Raw genomic sequence first — 20,643 nt, forward strand, 5'->3', positions numbered from 1 at the left:
AACTGCAACTGCCATTTTATTAGACACAAGATATTAAGTAATAAACAACTTTGTTCAACCATCTTACGTTAATGTTCTGGAGATCTGGCTGATGGCCAGGTGTCTGAAGCCCGGAGCTGATCTACAACATTTGGCCTTGGCCGGTGCCTGAGCTCTGACAGCCTCAGTTGGCAGTGGTGTCCGTAGCCAAACCACCTTAGGGCTTTCCCCATTAGAATACATAATGCAGAACTAGTCATTTGGAAGGGCTCCAGATCGTGCTCTTCAAAACCCTTTTAGATAATTTGCTGTCTTGCCCTCCACCCGCACCCAGAATTCTCCACCCCTCCGCAGCCAACTGAACCCCCCCGCCCGCCCGCCAATTTGGAAGCCTCGACTGGTGCCCTGACCTCAGGGGCAGGAGTCCCAGCTGAGGAGGAAGGGCAGCTGCCAACCACCACCACTTCAACCCTGACCATCCAGATGATCGCGTTTGTCAAGCCGCCACTCCGTGTCACCCTGAACTGGTTTGATCATCCAATTAGGCTAGGTCACGGTCTGCAATCTCTCCCTCCATACAGGGACGATAGACTAGACAGCGGAAGAGTATGAGGAGAAAAAGTGATTGTTAAGGCACTCAAAATATCTCTTTCTCTCTCTAAACCACTAGTCAACTTAAGTCTAACCTTTCAACAATACAATAGCAATTACGTGTGGACAGTCGAAGTGCTCAGGGAGGCTTTGTGTAATGCCAGTCATGACCTCATTGTTGCTGAGGGTTCAGGTAGGAGGCTGTGGGGTTTAGGGCAACATTCAAAAGCACCCCATGCATATTTGCAAATGTGAGTCTTGAGACAGCGCAGCAATGCTTGCACGAGTTTTGATTTAAGCTGGACTTAAATTGCTCACCAATGCCTATAATGCAACTTAGATACAGCTTCCGTTATGTAAATTTGGATGGAAATGGGAGGGGGGAGGGGTAGGGTAATTAATTAGTTTTTTCTTAAAAACACATGTATTATATGACAAACTATAAGGATAACCTTTTTTTTCTAAAACTAATTTTAACTTGTAAACTAACTTTAATAATACCATTTAATTTTGCACCTAACTATAATATGTGTGGCACAAAAATAAAAATAAAATATATAATAATGGGTAAAATATGTAAAAGATGCATAGTTTTATGAGTTAATTGCATAGTTTATTACAAATCACTGCTAATCTTTACAACTGATTCATTACATTGTTATAAAGAGCCATTGATGCAAAAAGTGTAGTCAGTATTGCCCCCTTGTGGACGTACACTGAATTAAACAAATCTTGGGCTCCTAATGTTACACACATAACACCTAAAGCATTCAAAGAACACATTTATTCTATATTTGCATACAATTATACACATAATAATATATATATACATAGATACATAAATGTGTGTGTGTGTGTGTGTGTGTGTGTGTACACACTACTGTTCAAAATATTAGATCAGTAAGATTTTTTAAACGTTTTTAAAAGTCTATTTTTCTCAAATAGAACGCTTTTGTAACGTTATAAATGTTTTTACTGCAACTTTTGATAAATGTAATGCATCCTTGCTGAAAAAAATAAAAACAAAATTGTATAAAAATTTACAATGTTACAAAAGCTTTCTATTTCAGATAAATGCTGTTCTTTTTAACTTTCTGTTCATCAAAGCATACTGAAAAAAAGGTAAACAACTGTTTTAAACATTGATAATAATAATAATAAGAAGAAGAACTATTTTCTGAGCAGCAAATCAGCAAATTAGAATAATTTCTGAAGGATCATGTGACACTGAAGATTGGAGTAATGATGCTGAAAATTCAGCTTTGTCATCACAGGAATAAATTACATTTTAAAATATATCAAACAGAAAACAAAAATTATTTAATCTTTTAAATGGTAAAAATACTTTATAAATATGGGCTGCACAATATATAGAAATTATCAAAATATCGCAAATGTACATAGTAATATAGGATTGTATTGGGTGTAATGTGTTAATATCTGTATTTGCCTTGTCTCCTTTTATGCTTCTTTTATTTGCACATTGTCTTACAGCACTGTGGCGCAACACTGCTGCTTTTAAATGTGCTATAGAAATCAAATTTGACTTGACTTGACTAATAGGCTACTTCAAAAAGTTCCGAAAAGTCAAAGTTTTTGGTCGACGCATAAAGCGGAGAATAGACTGGGCACGCGACTGTTACTTACGTGCAATGATTTATTTGGACAAGCTCCACACATCATTCAGACAGCTGATTTAGGTTTGGGTCGAGGGGGTTTACCCCTGCATTGTGCAGGTGAGGCATCTCGTTGCCTAGTTATCAGTCTCTGTTGCCTGAGCAATCTCCCAGTCTCATTCACCGGCGGCTGTCCTTTCCCAAGCAAATACTGCTCCCATTCTGGCAGTTTCCTTTCAACTGAGGCCCAATAACAGGTCTATGACAGGACGACAAAACAGCAACAGTTAAAAGAGAAGATCATTCATAAATATTTACTTCTGCGCAACATTCTTATAACTTGTGTAGCTAAAACATTTCATACTGGCATTTGAATTTAAACTCGAGCAGCTGTCTTGTACTAAAAAAACACATTATATTTACTTTACAACTGCCTCTTTTCAATTCATTATGACGGCACAGATAGGGGCACACAGTTGCTGTTGGCATCATCTTGACATGCAGAAAAGTACTTCAAATGGAACATTTATTGTAACCTGCTTAAACTGTGCAACAATTGTATTTTATGAGACAGAAATTAGGATGTGAGTTAGTCAAATACCTCAAGGTTTATAATATCTGGATGAAGGAGCTGTCTGGTTTGAAGATTTGTTTCAGCATTCTGTAAATCCTACAACAGAAACACATACATAAATACAAACACATTTCAAATACATTGTAAACATCCAAAATCATTTTAGGAATTTAATTTCACTGGGCTAAGAAGTGAGGAGGGTCATTCATGTTATGTAATAACGTCTGAATTCTGGAACTTTACAAAAATGTGAAACAAATTTTTGTGTACAAAATGTGTACAAACAATTACCGTAAGAGTGCCTAACATGATTTGCTGTTGCTGATAATATAAAAAATTCAATATTTTTTTTAAAGTAGGCCTAATTTTTACAGGATGTCATTTTTTAGAGCAAGACAAGCCAACTAATACAACAATACATCAAAAGTAATCAATCGATAATAATAATCCGTAGTATAACACTTTACGATAAGGTCTCATTGGTTAACATTAAGTAAAGTATTAACATGAACTAACAATGAGCAATACATTTGTTATTTATTAATCTTTGGTAATGTTAGTTAATAAATCCAGCTGTTTATTGATTGTTCATGTTAGTTCGCATTAACTAATGTTAACAAATACAACATTTTATTTGAATTAATAATGTATTAGTAAATGTTGAAAAGATTAATAAATGCTGTATAAGTATTGTTCATTCTTAGTCCATGTTAACTAAAGCAGTTAACTCATTCCATCTTCATACCATCAGTATATCATATCAGAGTAATTAGATGAAAACAAATATTTTACTGTACTTATGTTTGAAATACATTATCATATAAAGGCATAGTACACTATACGCTAAAATACAGACAACCTTGAGGATCTGAGCATTCCTCTCCTTCGCTGCTTGAGACATCAGACACTGCTGTTTCTTCTTAGCCTTCTGCTGTTCATTGTGCGCTTCCATCTGCTGCAGCAGTAATGCTCTTTTTCCCAGTCTGCATGAGGGAAATTATATTCATTAAGCCGTACAGTTTCATAACAAGGAATGAATGACTGGGAGAGGCTTTTAACCGATAACTAGAGCTTTATTCTCAAGAACAAACTGAACGAACTCACATATCTTCATGTTTCTGGCTAAGTTCTAACTCTTCGTGTGTATAAGAGGCCATTAATGTAGTTTCAAAGACATTACAAAAGAAACCCAAACGTTATCTAAAGAAATGTCGCTACTTCATGAAGTCAAAACCTTCACGTTGTAATAACAAGCCCACTGTTATTCTGCGAGCATACTATCTGTGTATCTGAAAGCAAAAAGCATGGCGTAACCATACCAACTACCACGTGTGCGGAAATGACTGCTCGTGAAAAAAGATTAGCACAAGTGCGCCATCTACTGTTGGGAAGAGTATGTTGAAATTTGTTCGAATGAACATAACATTACAGTGGTTCTGGCTCTTTTAAAATTAGTCAATTATTATTTAAATTTGGGTCAGCTTAAAGAGATCATTTTCCTTTTCTTTCGTTTTGTTGCTTTGTCAATCGTAACTTATATATTCATATTTTAGTTGTGGTCGTTGTGCATAAAAATCACACTCAACACTGGAAACAGTTCTGAGTTGCCTTATATCTAAGCAGACCCAAAGATGATCTATAGCCCACAGAAAGTCAGTACAATATGGAGACAAAATTAAACAACTTATAAATAAAATGCCAATCATGAAGCAAGAAATAATTGGCCATCATTGCAGAATTGTTTGAAGGATGAAACCAATAACAAACTTGTTTTTGACCTTCTTTTGTTATAATTATTATATTATATTATTTTCACAAATGTGTGTATCTTGGCTACATGCTCTGTATTTATGTTTACCAGTCTCCCTATTTTATCAGTCGAGTTAGGCCTACTATTATTGGCTTGAACAGTAGGCTACACTCATAATACACTAAAGTATGCAAGTAAAGTTTTATTTAGACATCACTTCTTTACAAAAGAGAAATTCACAGAAAAAAACACACATATAGAAAAAAGATAATACAATGAAATACAATAAAATAATAAAATCAATAAAATATGCATGTGCGCATTTATATATATATATATCCTAAAAAAGTGGGTCGCCAAACATGTTGAGAACCATCTATAGAGAATCATAGATGTCATCATCATATCGGACTCTTATCAGACTGCAAATTCCTTCTCATTTACCAGTCCTCTTATGTGAAAACAAAAATGAAAAGTAAAGAAGTAGTTGTCATGTAATAATGTTTGACCAAAGTTGAAATCCGTTATGAAAGCTACTTCCCCTGAATGTGATTCTGAAGATAACCCTAACCATGGAAAGCCCACTTTAAAAACACAGCAAAACAATTTATGCTTATTTTAATTTTTTGTACTTAAAGGTGCATTAAGCAAATTTTCATGTTAAAAATACCCGTTTTCTAACCCATACATGCTTAAACAATTGCCTGATGGGCTGAATGAGCCCTGATCACTGAGATTGTCTCTATAATCCTGTAAAGTAAAATAAATAAGAGGGATTCGGGCCGGAATTTTAGACTGGGCGTGACGTCATGCGCGTTCACGGCACGCTCACATGGCTATGTCTGGCAGGTTTGTGTATTCGCCGGCATTCTCTGTAGAAGATGGATTATAAGAGACCTGCAGTAGTTCATTTCAAACACCAACGCAAACTCCACATAAGATAAAAAAAGAAAACTTTTGTCTAGTGCATGCACATCTCTGGCTGCAGTTTCGCTTGCCGCCAGAGGTGGCATAGTTCTGCAAAAACTCGCAATCTTGCGCTATACACCTTTAAAGGTACGGAAACAAATCAACAGATTCCATGAAAGCAAAGTACAAAACACATGTCATGTCATAAATTGTTGTGAAAGGCAGTTAAAGAATTTGCAATAAAAACTGTTTAAAGGTCATGTTTAGATATGCATGTCTCAAAAAGAAACCATGCAATCAGGTTCCTTCATCTATACTTGCCTAACCTTGTACTATTGCTTTCATCTCTTTTCATTTGGCCTATTGACAGTCTCAGCAAAAACATTCAAAAGACAGGCAATAAATCAATCAAAATCAAAGCATAGCAGAATGTATTGCATGTAAAACATGCAGAAAACATTCATTTTTTAAATTATTTTAAGAGTGTCATTTGCTCATCTCTCTTTTCTGAAAGCAAAGAGGAAATTCTAAAGAAATAACGACTTGAGTAAGCTTATGGCTTCTAATAAGTGTGGGATCTAAATGCAGGTATCTTTACAAGTATTTAGACAAATGGGTTGCAAAATCAAAACAGCAGGCCTAGACTGAAATGGCACTTTTATTATTTTATTTTTTTCTAATTATTTTACACATACTCTATACCAGAAAATACACTTTCGTAGGCTCTAAGGACTATTCTTGATTTGAGTATCCTTGATTTTAATGGTGACCATATTTATTCTGGACAACAAACACACAAGATTCTACTTTATTTCAAAGTGCATTGTTTTAAACTTAAAACTGTATCCAATGCAACTTACACTGGATACAAAGCATACATTTTATCAGTTCATTCATTCCCTTGTTTCATTTTCCCTTTGAGCAGATGAATTTACTTTAATGAACTTTACTTTCCCTTGTCTATTTTTCTATATGCCTTAATCAGCTTCGAAACTGAGACTGATGTTTCTTTCAAAATATGAAAAATCCTGTCAGATAAATACTTAAAAGGGATAGTTCACCCAAAAATTAACATTCTGTCATCATTCACCCTTATGTTGATTCAAACCCGTAAGACCATTTTTAACATATATTTCTCATACGTTTTGTCCATCCATTAGTCTATGTAATGAACATTTGCAAGCTTAATGTACAAAAAGACATTGGAAAACTAATAATAATAATCAAGCAGATTTATCCAAGTATTCTAAAGAGACGTGAGTGTTTAATATTATGAACTAATTTAATTTAGGCTTTTATTCACATATGAACATTGATCAACACAGATATACACAAGGGTGTGTAAATGAATTGCCATTTTTGGGTGAACTATTCCTTTAATTAAAAAAATTAACAAATTATATATATAATTCTATGTTTTAAACTGACCTTTATTTTAAAAAAATGTGTGTGCTAATGTGCATTCCAATTTCTCCCTTCCTCTTGTAATAGAAAGAACCTGCAAAGTTTTAAAATGGTTAGTTGAATGATGGTCATTCAAAACACTTATAATAATAATAATTAAAATAGATTTAACTAGAGATACTAGAGGAATTGTAACAGGATCTAACCAATGAATGTAGGTCAGAACTATTTCCAGCCTCTCATATTCACCCCAGCACTGGTGAAATTCATCAATGTAAATATCTGCAGAGAGACAATTTGTTAATTGTTTGCCTCTAATTGATAAAACCTCGTTGGCCGACCAGAGTTTGGTTCTCATAGATAATATCCTTCCATGACGGCTCGCCTTGTGCGATTCTGATCAGGAGGGAACTTATGTCACAGGCACAGGGGACAGTATTTTAATATTTCAGCCATAACTTTGGAACCTTAAGTTTGGGCCCTGAGGGGGACTGTTGTGGTCCTTGAGGGGCCTGGTCGAGAGTCGAGACCCCTTTTGAGCAACTAGAGTCAGCGCCTGTCAAGCTTCTGATTCTAGATGTTTTTTTATCATGGTTATTACTTCACTAAAGAAAATTGGTGATTTGCAGGCTCTGTCGACTTTGCCCCTGGATCGGTCAAGGCTATTTTGCACCCTTACCCATCTTCCTTAAGTTCTATTCTCGACTGTGCATCCGGTCATTCTTGAAGCCTTTTGTCCTGCATTGTAACCGTGTTTCCTGAAAAAGCGGAAACGAGATGCTGCGCCTCATTTCCACACTGGGGGCGTGTCCAGACGTCTCTTCAGACAAAGTGGTAAACTAAAGGTGCACCTGTTTCACGTCTATTTATAGCCTCTCACGATCGTGCATTCCAATAACGTCTTCATCAGAGGTTATTTAAGCCAAGATCTTGGCTTGTATGCCACATAACTTCACAACCGGTATAACAAACAATGTTCTCATTAGCGTATTAGTAGCCTACACAGCATCTCGTTTCCCCTTTTTCATGGAAGGGGGTAATAATAAAGTAACCCGAGATGCTTTCTTTAAATGCAACTTGTATTGTATAAAAAAGTGAAAGTAGTGTGATGAGTCCCACCAGAATTTATGACTCACCTGACACTTACCAAAGAGTCTTACATACATAGAACAAAATGATGTCAACTGATTATCCAATTATCTATTTGACTATAAGTAGTGTTTCTGTATTCTAAGTAAGTTCGAGGCTGGATCATCTTACTCATTTTCTACGGCATTTGGGAGTGTGGAGAACTTTTGTCTTCAATAAACTCTGATTGAACAACTGATTGAAGAAGTTCACCTTTGACTCTTGGGCTTTTTGAGCATATGGTCCAACTGTAAATCCCCTAACAAATGAATAAAAATATATTTATAATAATAAAATTATTATTAAGGGCTGCCTCAAAATAGGACATATCAGAACAAAGACAACGTAGAACTCGTTGTATCTTTTATATTCTGGCCAGGTGCATTAGACCACAAAAAAGTAATAGAACCGATCGATAAACAATGACTACTTTAGTAACAAATGTAAAGCTGCTACTAATTCTGTGAAATTTTTAATGAAAACAACATTTAAATGAATGGCAAAATTGATTGTGGTTCACATACCAATCCTTCTTTTTGGATGTTTTATTTTCGTATTCATCCTCATGTGGAGTCCAACTTGCACTCATTATCTGACTCCATGTCAAGGCATTTAACTCAGGTTACTAAGACATCTCCAAGTACGAGTCGAGTATACAAAAATCATATAGCAGACACACGAACCAGACTCAATAAAGTACTCAACCTTCCCTCTGTCAAGAGAAAATTACCGAAAGCATTTCTAGTAGCCTACAGTTCAGCAAAGAATGACACAACTCGAGTTGACTAGGGTTGCCATGTCTTCCATTAATGTTCAGACTCAGTAAAAAGGCTATCTAACGCAGGCCTTTACAGAACATATTTTTGCTATTTGCAAGCTCCAAACTTTAATAATAATCTTATAATAACAAAATTATTCTAACATAAAAAAATCCTAGGATTGACGGTCTGTTTTTGATTTTAAAACAGAGATAAATAGCTAAACATAATGACAGGAAATGTGACAATTAAGCTACAGGAAATGGTTCCAGTTATTTATTCCCACAGAAACATGACTGTACACAGTTTACAAAACAATTTATGTGTGATTTAGTATGTTGCTTATTTGGTGAATTTGTTGCTAGAACTAATTACATTTTAATCCCACTCAACATAATTATTATGATGAAGTGACATGCAACAAATGTGGGGATTTTAATATGAAAACAACATTTACCGTTGTATAATGTGTAGTGTGCAGTAGCGTAGCCTATTCCACTCTAATAACATGACAGAGATTAAACCTTCACAATTAGAGAAATGTAATTTCCAGTAGTTTTTTATTTAATTTGACATTTTATATTAATTTGACATTTTATATTAATTTGAAATTCTGCTTTTCAATGCTCAGTGTGGTTTATTACAGGCTGTAGTTTAATGTTATATTATCAGTAAAATCAGCATTTTATTAGTGGGAAGACATTCATTTGCTTCAGAAACAGAAACCTAAATAATAAACCAGAACAGTATAATTTTACAATTATAGGCCTACTTCAAAAATAATCACCTACTAGTATTGCATTTAAAGCTTATGTAACGAGGTTCGTTGTTATGGGAAGGAGGCGGGAACCGGGGAACATTCAAATATTTTAATTAATAAATAAACAAATACAAAATGAAAGTATAAGCCAGCAGCCCCTCGCGGACGACTGCTGGCCACACAAAACAGAAACAAACCACAACATAAAATCAGGCCTGCTGCTCCTCTCTCGATCTCCTCTGGCGTCGCTCCTCCTTTTATGCTTCCGCTCCCATGTGAGAGATAGTAGGCCTACGAGACCGGTGCGTCGCGCAATTGTGCGCGTAATCACTTAAAGTTATTATGTAAGTTATGACTTTATAATCACCACCGGACTTAAGATTCTTTTTTAATCAACACACAAATCTAAAAAACAGATAAACACTAACTGTGCCAAAATTCTGTTTGGGTGGGCAAGGTTAATTGAACCACACGGCGACATGATATCATCGACGTGACGTGCAAAGCAAACTTGAAAACCGGTGCCCTGTGCAACCCCGGGAAGATGCCGCCCTGGGCGGTTCCCCATGTCGCCCATGCCTAATTCTGCCATTGCCCCAGACAAACTGTTCTTGGGGCTTGAAATGCTTAAAGGCAAAGCTAACCAGCTCTCGTCTATCTGATTTGTCCAATACAGCAAACATAAAGTAATCAAGAACACTTTGTTTCATACGCTGAAGTTGTTCCTCCTCAAGAGTTTCATGAAGGAAGAACTTGACCAGTGGGGCCTGATAGTGCTGCAATCCTAGAGTCCCCAAACACTTCAGTATGCGTGTGATGCGCAGGTTATTGTGTGAATTTCTGCAAAATCAAAGAAAAGTCTCTGACCACTGGAAATGCCTAGAAGTATTGAAACAAAATCAATGAAATTCAGCAAAAAGGAAAAACATGACAGTAAAAACCTGTTCAGGTTCCAAAAGCGATCCTCCCAGTTAGGAGCACGGTCCACCTCTCCTGTTGATTCATTGACCAAGCGTATACCATAGAAATCCAACATGAGCTTATATGATTTCACCAATTTCCTCTTTGCTTCTTCATCTTTGCGGAAAACCTGGAAATCAAACAATCAGATGAATTAAAAATATATTTTTTATTTTTTTTATAGCTATATGTTTTTTTAAATGCCTTAACCAGCTTCTGAACCGAGACTGATGTTTCCTCCAAAATATTATAATCCTGTCAGGCAAATACTTATTTTTTAAGCTGGTTGGTCAAAAGAGTTGAAAAACATCCAATTGTGCGTTTTAAACTGACCTTTATTTCCGTTTTTGTGAGCACATGTGCATCCGAACTAACCCCTCGCTCTTGTATTGGAAACAACCTGAAAAGTTGTGAAATGGTTAGTTGAATGATGGTCATTCAAATGTGCTAAAACACTTTCAGTAAATATAATAGTTAAAACTTTTAAGAGCACAAGAATGAAGTGTTACAGTATCTAACCATTGAATGTAGGAGTGACAGTCTTCCAGCAAGTGATATTGACCCTTCCACTTTTGGTGAAATTCATCAATGAGAACATCTGTGCAAATAAAGGTAATTATGTTAAAGCATTTGCCTTTATTGAATGACACTTGTATTAGACAACTAACAATAAATTGTGTAATTTAAATATAGAACGAGCAAAATGCCATACCACCAGGTGAAGATTTTATTTGACCATGGTAAAACTCCAGGTTATAGAAGCGGCCCTTGACAACAACAAAATCAACAACACTAAATAAAAATAAAACACTAAACCCATTCTTAAGCATCTGCTCCAAATCAAACCAGTTTTGATCAGACACGGCTAATTCTGAGTGTATACTGAATAGCACTGTGATGGATTACTTACGTGACCTGGTTCATCATCATAATAATCATTATCAAGGTTCTAGAGTTAAAAACAAACACAAAGTTATCATGTAAGACTGAGCTCTGACAATATTTTGTTTGTATGATTTAGATTCTCATATGTTTTACCTCATATAGTGTGTATCAAATAAGGAATGTGAGTTGGCATGTTAATTTGACATAGGAAAAGCTGTCATGACACCATATGTTAAGGAGCTTTTCTTGATTGAAAATCACATTTCAATGATGGTATGCTTCATGTTTTTTTTGTTTTTTTTTACAAGTTTAGGAGAAAGATTTCTGAAATACCTTTATTTTTTCCCATAGATGATATCTTAATTAAAAAGTGGCACAACTTATAAATTACGCCACTCTTCCTTGTTTGAAAAGAGTTAAACCTACCCGGACACTATGCCGAAAGTCTTGCATGTCCTTTGCAGCACACATGTTCCTGTGACTCCTTCTGCAGATCTTAACAAAACAAATCCCAAATGAGACAGCAGTTTCAAAACAAATAAAATAAAAACAATACAAATATTTCTATTTGAACTCTTAATTGTGCTTTTAAAATTCAATGTCTAATAGGCCTAGTTCGCAGATTTTATATTTTACCTAAGTAGGCTAGCATAAAGACAAAAATGTAGGCCTACCAGCACGAATGACGGTAAATAATCCAGTCAAGTGCGTTATTATAGGCCAGCCAGTATATTGTAGTTCATATATAGCTATTAAATCATATATAAACAACGCCTTAGTAACAAACAATCTAATTAACAAATGGAAACTTGTTATTATGTTAAAGGGGGGGTAAAATACTTAGTTTCAGTCAATCTCATGTTAATCTTGAGTACCTATAGAGTAATAGTGCGTCCTTCATATCTCCAAAAAGTCTTTAGTTTCATCATATTTATAAAATAAAAATACAGCTTTCCGATTCTAACCGGAAAAAGCCGAGGTCCTTGATTCTGGGCGTGGGCGGAGCTATAGAGTCAAGCGGGAGGTTTGCTTATTATCGATCGTGGTGCGGTAAGTTAGGTCATATTACTCTATATATATATATATATATATAGTATTTGGTTTGCAAATCCAGCGACGACCTCGGCCTTGTTAATAAAACATTCGTCACTGAAATGACCAGAACACAAAACCGCACTTGCCACACTCCTTTGCTGTCCCGGAAATACAAACTGCATCCACTGTTCCAGTAACACTGGGTTCTTTGGGAAGCTGAACAAGGTAAACTTTCCCTCACATCCCAAAACACACTTTTTTGGAGACATTCTTGACATCAACCATTCCTATTTAGCGCTGCTGATGATGATTTCCGGTAGTAGCGCGTCGATGAGCGCGGTCTTTCTCTCCTCTGGTCGACGTGTGCGTGAACGCGCTTTTCCACTCTGGTCTACGTCATTAGATCTACGATAGAAAAAAAACAGCCGAAACGTGTTGCAATCCGGAAGTATGATTTTCAGCACAGAAATTCTCTGTTATTCGTTCAAAATAACTTTTCAAACTTTGGCCATTATTAGCATGAGAATCCATCTCTTTAACACTGTAAACAACTCTGAATACATGAAACACCATTGTACCCCCCCTTTAACTTGGTTATGCATTATTTTAGGATTAATAAAAACAACAACATGTCCCTAGACATAGGGAAAGAATAAAAAAGATCGATTCTGGTTCAGGGACTGAACTTTAATCAAACAAACAACATAGCCTACCTAAAACAAAACAAGACAGCACTGACGTCTAAACATACCTTCTTTCTGGGTGGTTTATTTACGTGTTCATCCTCCCATGTGGAGTCAAACTCGCACTCGGACTCCATGTCAAGTAGCCTAGCCAAGTATTTCAAACAGGTAAGAAAACGCAGAGTCCGTATATCAAAATCTCACAGCAGACACAACCAAAACTCTATAAAGTGCTCTGCTCAAACTTCCCACTGTCAAGAGAAAATGAAAGTCGAAGGTCACAGTGAACCGAAAGGATTTCTAGTACAGTTCAGCAAAGAATGTAACAATTCAGTTGACTAAAGGGTTGCCATGTCTTCCATAAATGTTCAGTAAAAACGAAGGCAAGGATCTAAAAGCAGGCTTTTAGGAGCTGCCACTTGTTTTTTCTATTTGCATGATCCAATCTTTAATAGCAATCTTAATAAGAATTAAATTCCTAATTACAATACAGAAATAAAAATTAAAGCAAAATTACAGGAAAAAGGTCCCCTCAAGTTATTAATTTCCACTAAAATTAAAAAAATAATTTCCACTAAAATTCCACTCTATGTAATGTCAGAATTAGGTAATGTTACTGTAAATGTATTTTCTGTATGTATGTGAAAGGCCCTTCTAGGGACAGACATTGCAAATTAGCCTTGGCTACAAATGTTGTAGTGTGGTACGTTTATTGTTCACGTGTCCCTATTAAATAAAATTAAATAAATAAATTAAAACACGAGTAGGCTAGTTTACAAAACTTAAACTAAACACTCTCATTTCTGATGTTTGTAACAGCTTTAATATTAATTTGATATCCATGACATGTACTCTGTTTGGCAATGTTCAGTGTGGTTTATAACAGGCTCTATTTTATCACTGTATTTGCAGCATTTTATCAGTGGGAAGACATTCATTGCTGCAGTAGAAACCCTAATAACAAACCAAAACAGCATTTAATTTTACATTCTTCAACAGAATAAGATATAGTATTGAATTTATACACAGCAGACACATTACATTTTATAGTAATTTTTTTAATCACATAATTAATCAGCTAAATCATGTAATTAAACTTTCAAAATCTTTACACTTCAGCGTAAGGCATACAAAATCCAATATTTCCAGTAATCTCAATAAAACAATTCATCAGAGTAGATCAAATCAGAGAACTAACATATCTAACATTTAATGACGGTAATTTTCATAGTGCAACCTTTGCGTCATCATCACAAGTTTCTTTAATGAATTACTTGTGAAGAAGTCAGGCTCTATAGTCAAAATGTTCAGTTCGTCAGTGAAGAGACTAAAGTGTCTTAATTTATCAGTACAATCCATAATAAACAAAAGTAAAAAAACAAATATAGCAACAAAAACAACATATTACATTTACTACAAGGCAGGCAAATGTACTTTTATGATGCTTTCTCCTTTTATCAATCTTCTTAAATATTTTTAAGAAGTCTTTAACTTGAATCATAAAGGGAGTTCCAATATATTTTCTGTATTTCAGTTTTGGGGAACAAACACGGAAACTCATGACACTAACATATGGGGCTTGCTAACTTTTTGTCAAAATGTTTCATTTTCACTATGTGCCTCTCCTGACTCATCACTTACACTCAACCCCTGATTTTTCTTGACATCGTTGTCTTCTGAGTTGTCTCCTGATGTGCATTGACTGTTATCATCTGAATCATGTTCATCTTTATTATCTTTGCCTGAACCTGTTTTGACCGTCTGCACATCTTCTGCCTGCTGATCGTTTTCCTTGTTTATTTCACTCAACCCCTGATTTTTCTTTACATCGTTGTCTTCTGAGTTGTCTCCTGATCTGCATTGACTGTTATCATCTGAATCATGTTCATCTTTATTATCTTTGCCTGAACCTGTTTCGACCGTCTGCACATCTTCTGCCTGCTGCTCGTTTCCCTTGTTTATTTCATTATCAATACTTCTGACATGATTATTGTCATCTATTTCGTTCACCTCGTTTGTCATCTTATCGGTTTCACTTTGCTCCTTATGTTCTGCCGTGTTATTGTCTTTATTCTCTTCATTTTTGCCATCTACTTCACCTGACAGAAACTTCTTGGGGCCCCAGACAAACTGTTCTTGGGGCTTGAAATGCTTAAAGGCAAATCTAACCAGCTTTCGTCTCTCTGATTTGTCCAATACAGCAAACATAAAGTAATCAAGAACACTTTGTTTCATACGCTGAAGTTGTTGTTCCTCAAGAGTTTCATGAAGGAAGAACTTGACCAGTGGGGCCTGATAGTGCTGCAATCCTAGAGTCCCCAAACACTTCAGTATGCGTGTGATGCGCAGGTTATTGTGTGAATGTCTGCAAAATCAAAGAAAAATCTCTCACCATTGGAAATGCCTAGAAGTATTGAAACAACATCAATGAAATTCAGCAAAAAGGAAAAACATGACAGTAAAAACCTGTTCAGGTTCCAAAAGCGATCCTCCCAGTTAGGAGCACGGTCCACCTCTCCTGTTGATTCATTGACCAAGCGTATACCATAGAAATCCAACATGAGTTTATATGATTTCACCAATTTCCTCTTTGCTTTTTCATCTTTGCGGAAAACCTGGAAGATATTCAGATATTCAGCTTCTGAACTGAGACGTTCAGATGTTTCCTCCACAATCTGACAGCCAAATGCTTTTTAAGCTGGTTGGTAAATATAGTTGAAACACCTAATGTAATCTTAAATCTAATTTCATGTTTTAAACTGACCTTTATTTCTTTTTTTGTGAGCACATGTGCATCCCAATTAACCCCTCGCTCTTGTATTGGAAACAACCTGTGAAATGGTTAGATGGTCATTCAAATCTAAAACACTTTAAGGATAATAGTTAAAAGATGCAAGAATGAAGTGTAACAGTATCTAACCATTGAATGTAGGAGTGACAGTCTTCCAGCCATTGATATTTACCATTCCACTTTTGGTGAAATTCATCAATGTGAACATCTGCGCAAAAAAAAGGTAATATGTTAAAGCATTTGCCTTGACTGAATGACACTTGTATTAGACAAAAAACAATAAATTGTGTCATTTAAATATAGAACGAGCACAATGCCATACCATCAGGTGAAGAATTTAATTGTCCTTGGTAAAACTCCAGGTTATAGAAGCGGCCCTTGACAACAACAACAACAACAATAATTAAAAAACAAATACTAAACTCATTCTTAAGCATCTGCTCCAAAATCAAGATTACCTTCTACATTTGTGCTGCAAATCATTTAATTAGTTCAATTTTAGTTTGTTCAGGGCTTTGCTAAAATTACTAAACTTAGTAATTCCTTCATATTCCTATTTCCGTGGCGACACATCAAGCTTGTCACTTGACACTTTGCGTTGTATGAATGATGTACCGTTTTTATTTCAACTAGATTTGCTATTTAAATACTTTTATAATGACATAGTTGATTAACTTATAGCAGACTGTGAGAGCTGACATGTTTGTAATGCAACATAGTGACAGCGTCAGAGCATGTCAGATTTACAACACATTAATACCTCCAGTGTAAATTTTATAATTAACTACACAATGCATTAGACAAGTAAAATGCATTTTTTAAATATGTTTGTGTAACGTTGCGTCCAAAGAATGCAGGTGATGTCTACGAGTTTAATGAAAATGCAAACATAACAACCCGAAAACACAGGGGGCATAGAGAACACACAGGGGAACACCAAACAGCGCCTGACAAAGCACAAGAGAAACACAAGGGCTACAAATAGGGGAGACTAATCAACAGGGTTGATATAACAAAATATCACATAAATTAAACATAAACTGTTCTTTCCTGTAGGCCGAGAAGGCCAAATAGGCCTATGCGTAACGTTCCAAGTTGATGCTTCCTCTGCAGGCTGCTTTATTACTCTCACGTGTCACGTGACCAGGGTGTAATCGCAGCCTTTGCAGTTAAAAACTTGTGTTTCATCATATCACGATATTATTGCAAAAACAATTAATCGTTCAGCCCTAATGAAAATAATCTGTTATTTAGATTAAATATACAGAAACATATCACACAGCGTGAGTTTATCAGTTCTGGACTTTCGTCAAAACTGCCGTTATAATCAATGATGCTGTCTACACTGCACATGAATCTCTTTTTTACACCGTGTTTGTACTGTTAGTTGTGATGAAAGCATTCATGAGAATGCAGAAGTCGAGTAGCAATGACGAGATCACTGCATTCATGCGCTCAACAGACATGTCCATCACTGCAACCTCAAAAAAGCAAAAGTTTTTCTGAGAGTTCCACATGTAATACTTATTTCATATGCAAAGATGTGTTGGCCAATCATAGCAGTGGGCATTTGCATTAAAGTCTCACAGAAGACACGCCCCTTTAAACAGAGTTCAAATCAGAGGGTTAAAAAAATTTCCTCAATCATGACAATTTTTGTTGTGAAAATTACATTATAAGTGCACCTCAGAAAAAAAATAGTTCATGACCTCTTTAATGTTTTTACAAGTACTTACAGGTATTTAAATTTTAGAAACATAAGATATATTGTCTGTTAAAGAAAATACTATAACATGCTTTCTCGTATTGTGATATATGACAACTAAATCTGTATCTGGCTCAGTGCCGCCAGTCAAAGAACGAAAGCAGATTTTAATTTATTAGTTCATCACGTCACACATTGAATGTTTTAAACACACGTGTCATACATGTGAAGGGTTAATATTCGCAATAAAAGCACTGATTGGCTGGACAACGCAATCTGAGACGTTTCATTCATACGTTTTTTTTTTTTTTTTTTTATTAACTCGTGGGGCGCATAATGAGGTGGAAATAAGACATGATGACAGTATAATGAAATAGTTAAGCCTACACTGACATGCAAGAAGTGGAAAATTCTGAGTGTAATACCGGTAGTTGAAAAGGATGCATTACTTACTTTACCTGCTTCCTCTTCTTCATCATTATCATTATCATCATCATCATCATCATCATCATCATCTAAGTTCTAGAATCAAACACAATCATGAATTTTGAGAAATAACAGTCTACAGCAAGTTTTCCTTTAGTATGATTTAGATTTTCTCCTGTTGTTTGTCAACATGTTTCAATACGAGTAGACATGCTCATTTGATAAAGGAGAGTGGGGTGAGACGTGTTAGTGGGTAAACCGGTTTACCTCAATAATCTAGGACAATATGCACTTTTTGTTATGACAACTAGAAGCTTTATTTTTTTTAAGTTGGATTTTATGGATGAATGAATTAGATGCTTTCATCTAATTTAGTAGCTAATAAGACACATTAGTTTTACCTCTTGTTCCTTTCTCTTTGTCAAGAAGGACAGCTACATTCAAAAGGAGAGGCTGCTCAATGCAGAGCCATGGGTGGAGTGTGAAGTATAGCTCCCCCTCTCTGAATGGAATTTGGCTTAATGGTTGGAGAAAGAATATCCAAGCACACCATAACCCGACCCATTACTCTATCCCTCCACCCATTAGACGTCTAGAGATGTGAAGCTGGACATCATATGACTCTGCAGTGAGCACCACTAGACAAAAGTGACATATTACCCCACTCTTCCTTATATCACGGTAATAAAACTTACCCGGCAACTATGCCGAAAGCATTGCATGTCCTTTGCAGCACTCCTGTTCCTGCTCCTGCTCCTGCTTCTGCTCCTCATTTTGTAGTTCTTTAAAACATACAGAAATACCAAATGAGACAGTTGTTTGTTCAAATTTTTCATACTGTAATGAATACTAGAAACAGAAAGTGGGAAGAAGCGTAGGCTAAATGGTATATAAAACAACGTTCCTAAACAAGATTCAGTGAATACACGTTGCACAGTCACGATTGAAAAAATAACAAAAACTTATGCCCAAACTTACCTTCTTTCTGGGTGTTTTATTTTCGCCTTCTTCCTCCCATGTGGAGTCCAACGCGCACTCATCATCTGACTCCATGTTAATTTGGCGAATATATCGCAAACGCCGCTGACTACTTATAACAACAACACGCCAAAACAAAGTAGCCAAAGAACGTACAGATCTTACCACCCCCCAGATCAAATACTTCAGAAACTTAAAGTGCATCAAGTAAAAAGAATCCAGAATAACCAGTCGAACAAACAGTGCTTAACACTCCCACTGTCAACTGTCAAGACAAAACGAAAGTTAAAGCTCATGGTGAATCGAAAGCATTAGCCTACAATTCAACAAGGAAGAACAACAGATCTTGCGTTAACTCGAGGGTTGCCAGGTCTTGTTTAAAAGTTCTATCAAACGTTTACAACCCAGAGTAAAGAAGATGTGTCCGAATAACGTTTTATTTTCTAGCTTATATAAACACTGTATCATGTGTGTGTGTGTGTGTGTGTGTGTGTGTGTGTGTGTCTTTGTTGATCTCTTGATAACATAAATAGGCCTAGCTACATCCTAGGTGATTACATTTCTTAATCTTGTGCTGAGATTGTACAAAAATGAAACTGAACAAAAGATGTTAGTAAACATAAGCAACACTCTCTGTAATCCACATAGTGCTCAATTAAAGTACTATTTAAAACATTTTGGATTAAATGGGCTACATAGTTTCTGAGCAAATCTATAAAGTGAAGAAAAATACCATAATTATATAGCCTATGATAATTTATATAAAAAAGCATGTGTCGAAATACTTTGATCAAGTGTTGGCAGTAAGGAAAACTGAAATGCTGATTCATAAAATATTGTTCTATTAATTTGTGAACTTCTAAACAATGTCCAAACTTATGCTTAATACTATGCTGAAAACAACAAAATATATTTTGAAGAATGTCTGTAACCAGGCAGTTAATGGGCCCCAAATTTAAGTGATCAATTGGTATACCCATATTTTTCAATCCTATATCTTTTTTTGTGTTAAGAAAATGAAATAAATTCATAAAGGTTTGGATCAACTTAAGGGGAAGTAAATTATGACAGAATTTAATTTTTTTGGATGAACTATCCCTTTAAGTAGCCTACATACAGCTCGCTTTTTTATGAGCACCTTACACAGCATGTTTAGTGGCCCCTAGTGGATGTATTTGGGAACAATGTTAGGTTTCCATTCTAACCAGTTGGGTTTGTAATTTGTAGCTTTGGGAAATGTGTCTAAGCAGTTACAAAGATAATCAGTCAGACACATAATTGGTCAAATAGGCCTATGTAAAATGTATTTTAAAGATTGTTTTACAAAAAAAAAAAAAAAAACTCAATTGTTGGCCACCTGCAGTACATCTGTTGGCCCACATGTTCACTCTGTGAAAAAAAAGGTGTCATACCCTAAGGTACAAGAGCAAAAAGGTACGTCTTTGTACCTTATTTACCCCTAAGTCATACATAATAGTACCTTAACTGTACAAATTAGTAGGCTATTTAAAAAGTACATATTAGTTACTTAAGTGTACATATTTAGTACCTTTTAGCTTTTGTACCTTAGGATACTGCCATAGTGCCATGGCTTTCAGTAAATATATATTAAATTAGGCCTACGTAATAATCTAAAATTGTAACACAACAATCTGTGATAACAAAAGCTGAGTAGAACTTCCAGAATTAAATTAAGAATGCTTATCAATTT

At 35.6% G+C, this 20,643-nt stretch overlaps 3 protein-coding genes across 7 annotated transcripts; all 3 read right to left on the minus strand.

Annotated features, from left to right (window-relative positions):
- On the minus strand, positions 1–8,583 carry cep15 (centrosomal protein 15). Of its 4 annotated transcripts, none has more exons than XM_079598279.1 (5): positions 3,865–4,087; positions 3,620–3,743; positions 2,788–2,856; positions 2,218–2,445; positions 1–570 (listed from the first exon to the last, which is right to left on the minus strand). In XM_079598279.1, the coding sequence occupies exons 1-4, from the start codon at positions 3,915–3,917 to the stop codon at positions 2,254–2,256; spliced, it is 438 nt and encodes a 145-aa protein (XP_079454405.1). In that variant the 5' UTR covers positions 3,918–4,087; the 3' UTR covers positions 1–570; positions 2,218–2,253. The 4 variants fall into 4 exon arrangements, with proteins under 4 accessions (XP_079454405.1, XP_079454404.1, XP_079454407.1 ...); XM_079598280.1 differs by lacking the exon at positions 1–570 and adding an exon at positions 1,548–1,681; XM_079598278.1 differs by lacking the exon at positions 1–570 and having other exon boundaries at positions 1,166–2,445.
- Positions 8,584–9,262: 679 nt separating this feature from the next.
- Positions 9,263–13,394, minus strand: LOC306990931 (opioid growth factor receptor-like). Of its 2 annotated transcripts, XM_079598277.1 has the most exons (9): positions 13,101–13,394; positions 12,496–12,754; positions 11,741–11,801; positions 11,340–11,378; positions 11,142–11,196; positions 10,949–11,027; positions 10,763–10,829; positions 10,411–10,559; positions 9,263–10,309 (listed from the first exon to the last, which is right to left on the minus strand). In XM_079598277.1, the coding sequence occupies exons 3-9, from the start codon at positions 11,783–11,785 to the stop codon at positions 9,955–9,957; spliced, it is 789 nt and encodes a 262-aa protein (XP_079454403.1). In that variant the 5' UTR covers positions 11,786–11,801; positions 12,496–12,754; positions 13,101–13,394; the 3' UTR covers positions 9,263–9,954. The 2 variants fall into 2 exon arrangements, with proteins under 2 accessions (XP_079454403.1, XP_079454402.1); XM_079598276.1 differs by lacking the exon at positions 12,496–12,754 and having other exon boundaries at positions 11,741–11,809.
- Positions 13,395–13,835: 441 nt separating this feature from the next.
- LOC306990986 (uncharacterized protein) lies at positions 13,836–19,436 on the minus strand. The gene is made up of 8 exons (XM_079598370.1): positions 18,933–19,436; positions 18,650–18,736; positions 17,982–18,050; positions 16,146–16,200; positions 15,953–16,031; positions 15,797–15,863; positions 15,499–15,647; positions 13,836–15,397 (listed from the first exon to the last, which is right to left on the minus strand). The coding sequence occupies exons 1-8, from the start codon at positions 19,134–19,136 to the stop codon at positions 14,626–14,628; spliced, it is 1,482 nt and encodes a 493-aa protein (XP_079454496.1). The 5' UTR covers positions 19,137–19,436; the 3' UTR covers positions 13,836–14,625.
- Between the last annotated feature and the right edge of the window lie 1,207 nt (positions 19,437–20,643).

The sequence above is a fragment of the Phoxinus phoxinus genome, assembly GCF_949152265.1.
Source record: "Phoxinus phoxinus genome assembly, chromosome: 22".
NCBI lineage: Eukaryota > Metazoa > Chordata > Actinopteri > Cypriniformes > Leuciscidae > Phoxinus > Phoxinus phoxinus.

Coding starts and splice junctions, on each gene's coding strand:
- LOC306990986 (XM_079598370.1), bottom strand. CDS start 19,136: ATGCACTTTAAGTTTCTGAAGTATTTGATCTGGGGGGTGGTAAGATCT. Junction 15,864..15,952: donor TGTCACTCCTACATTCAATG/GTTAGATACTGT, acceptor ACCATTTCACAG/GTTGTTTCCAATACAAGAGC. Junction 15,398..15,498: donor CGCTTTTGGAACCTGAACAG/GTTTTTACTGTC, acceptor TTGATTTTGCAG/ACATTCACACAATAACCTGC.
- LOC306990931 (XM_079598276.1), bottom strand. CDS start 13,169: ATGGAGTCCGAGTGCGAGTTTGACTCCACATGGGAGGATGAACACGTA. Junction 10,830..10,948: donor TGTCACTCCTACATTCAATG/GTTAGATACTGT, acceptor ACAACTTTTCAG/GTTGTTTCCAATACAAGAGC. Junction 10,560..10,762: donor TCACAAAAACGGAAATAAAG/GTCAGTTTAAAA, acceptor TTTGATTTCCAG/GTTTTCCGCAAAGATGAAGA.
- cep15 (XM_079598279.1), bottom strand. CDS start 3,917: ATGGCCTCTTATACACACGAAGAGTTAGAACTTAGCCAGAAACATGAA. Junction 3,744..3,864: donor AGCCAGAAACATGAAGATAT/GTGAGTTCGTTC, acceptor TCCCTCATGCAG/ACTGGGAAAAAGAGCATTAC. Junction 2,857..3,619: donor GGAATGCTCAGATCCTCAAG/GTTGTCTGTATT, acceptor TTTCTGTTGTAG/GATTTACAGAATGCTGAAAC.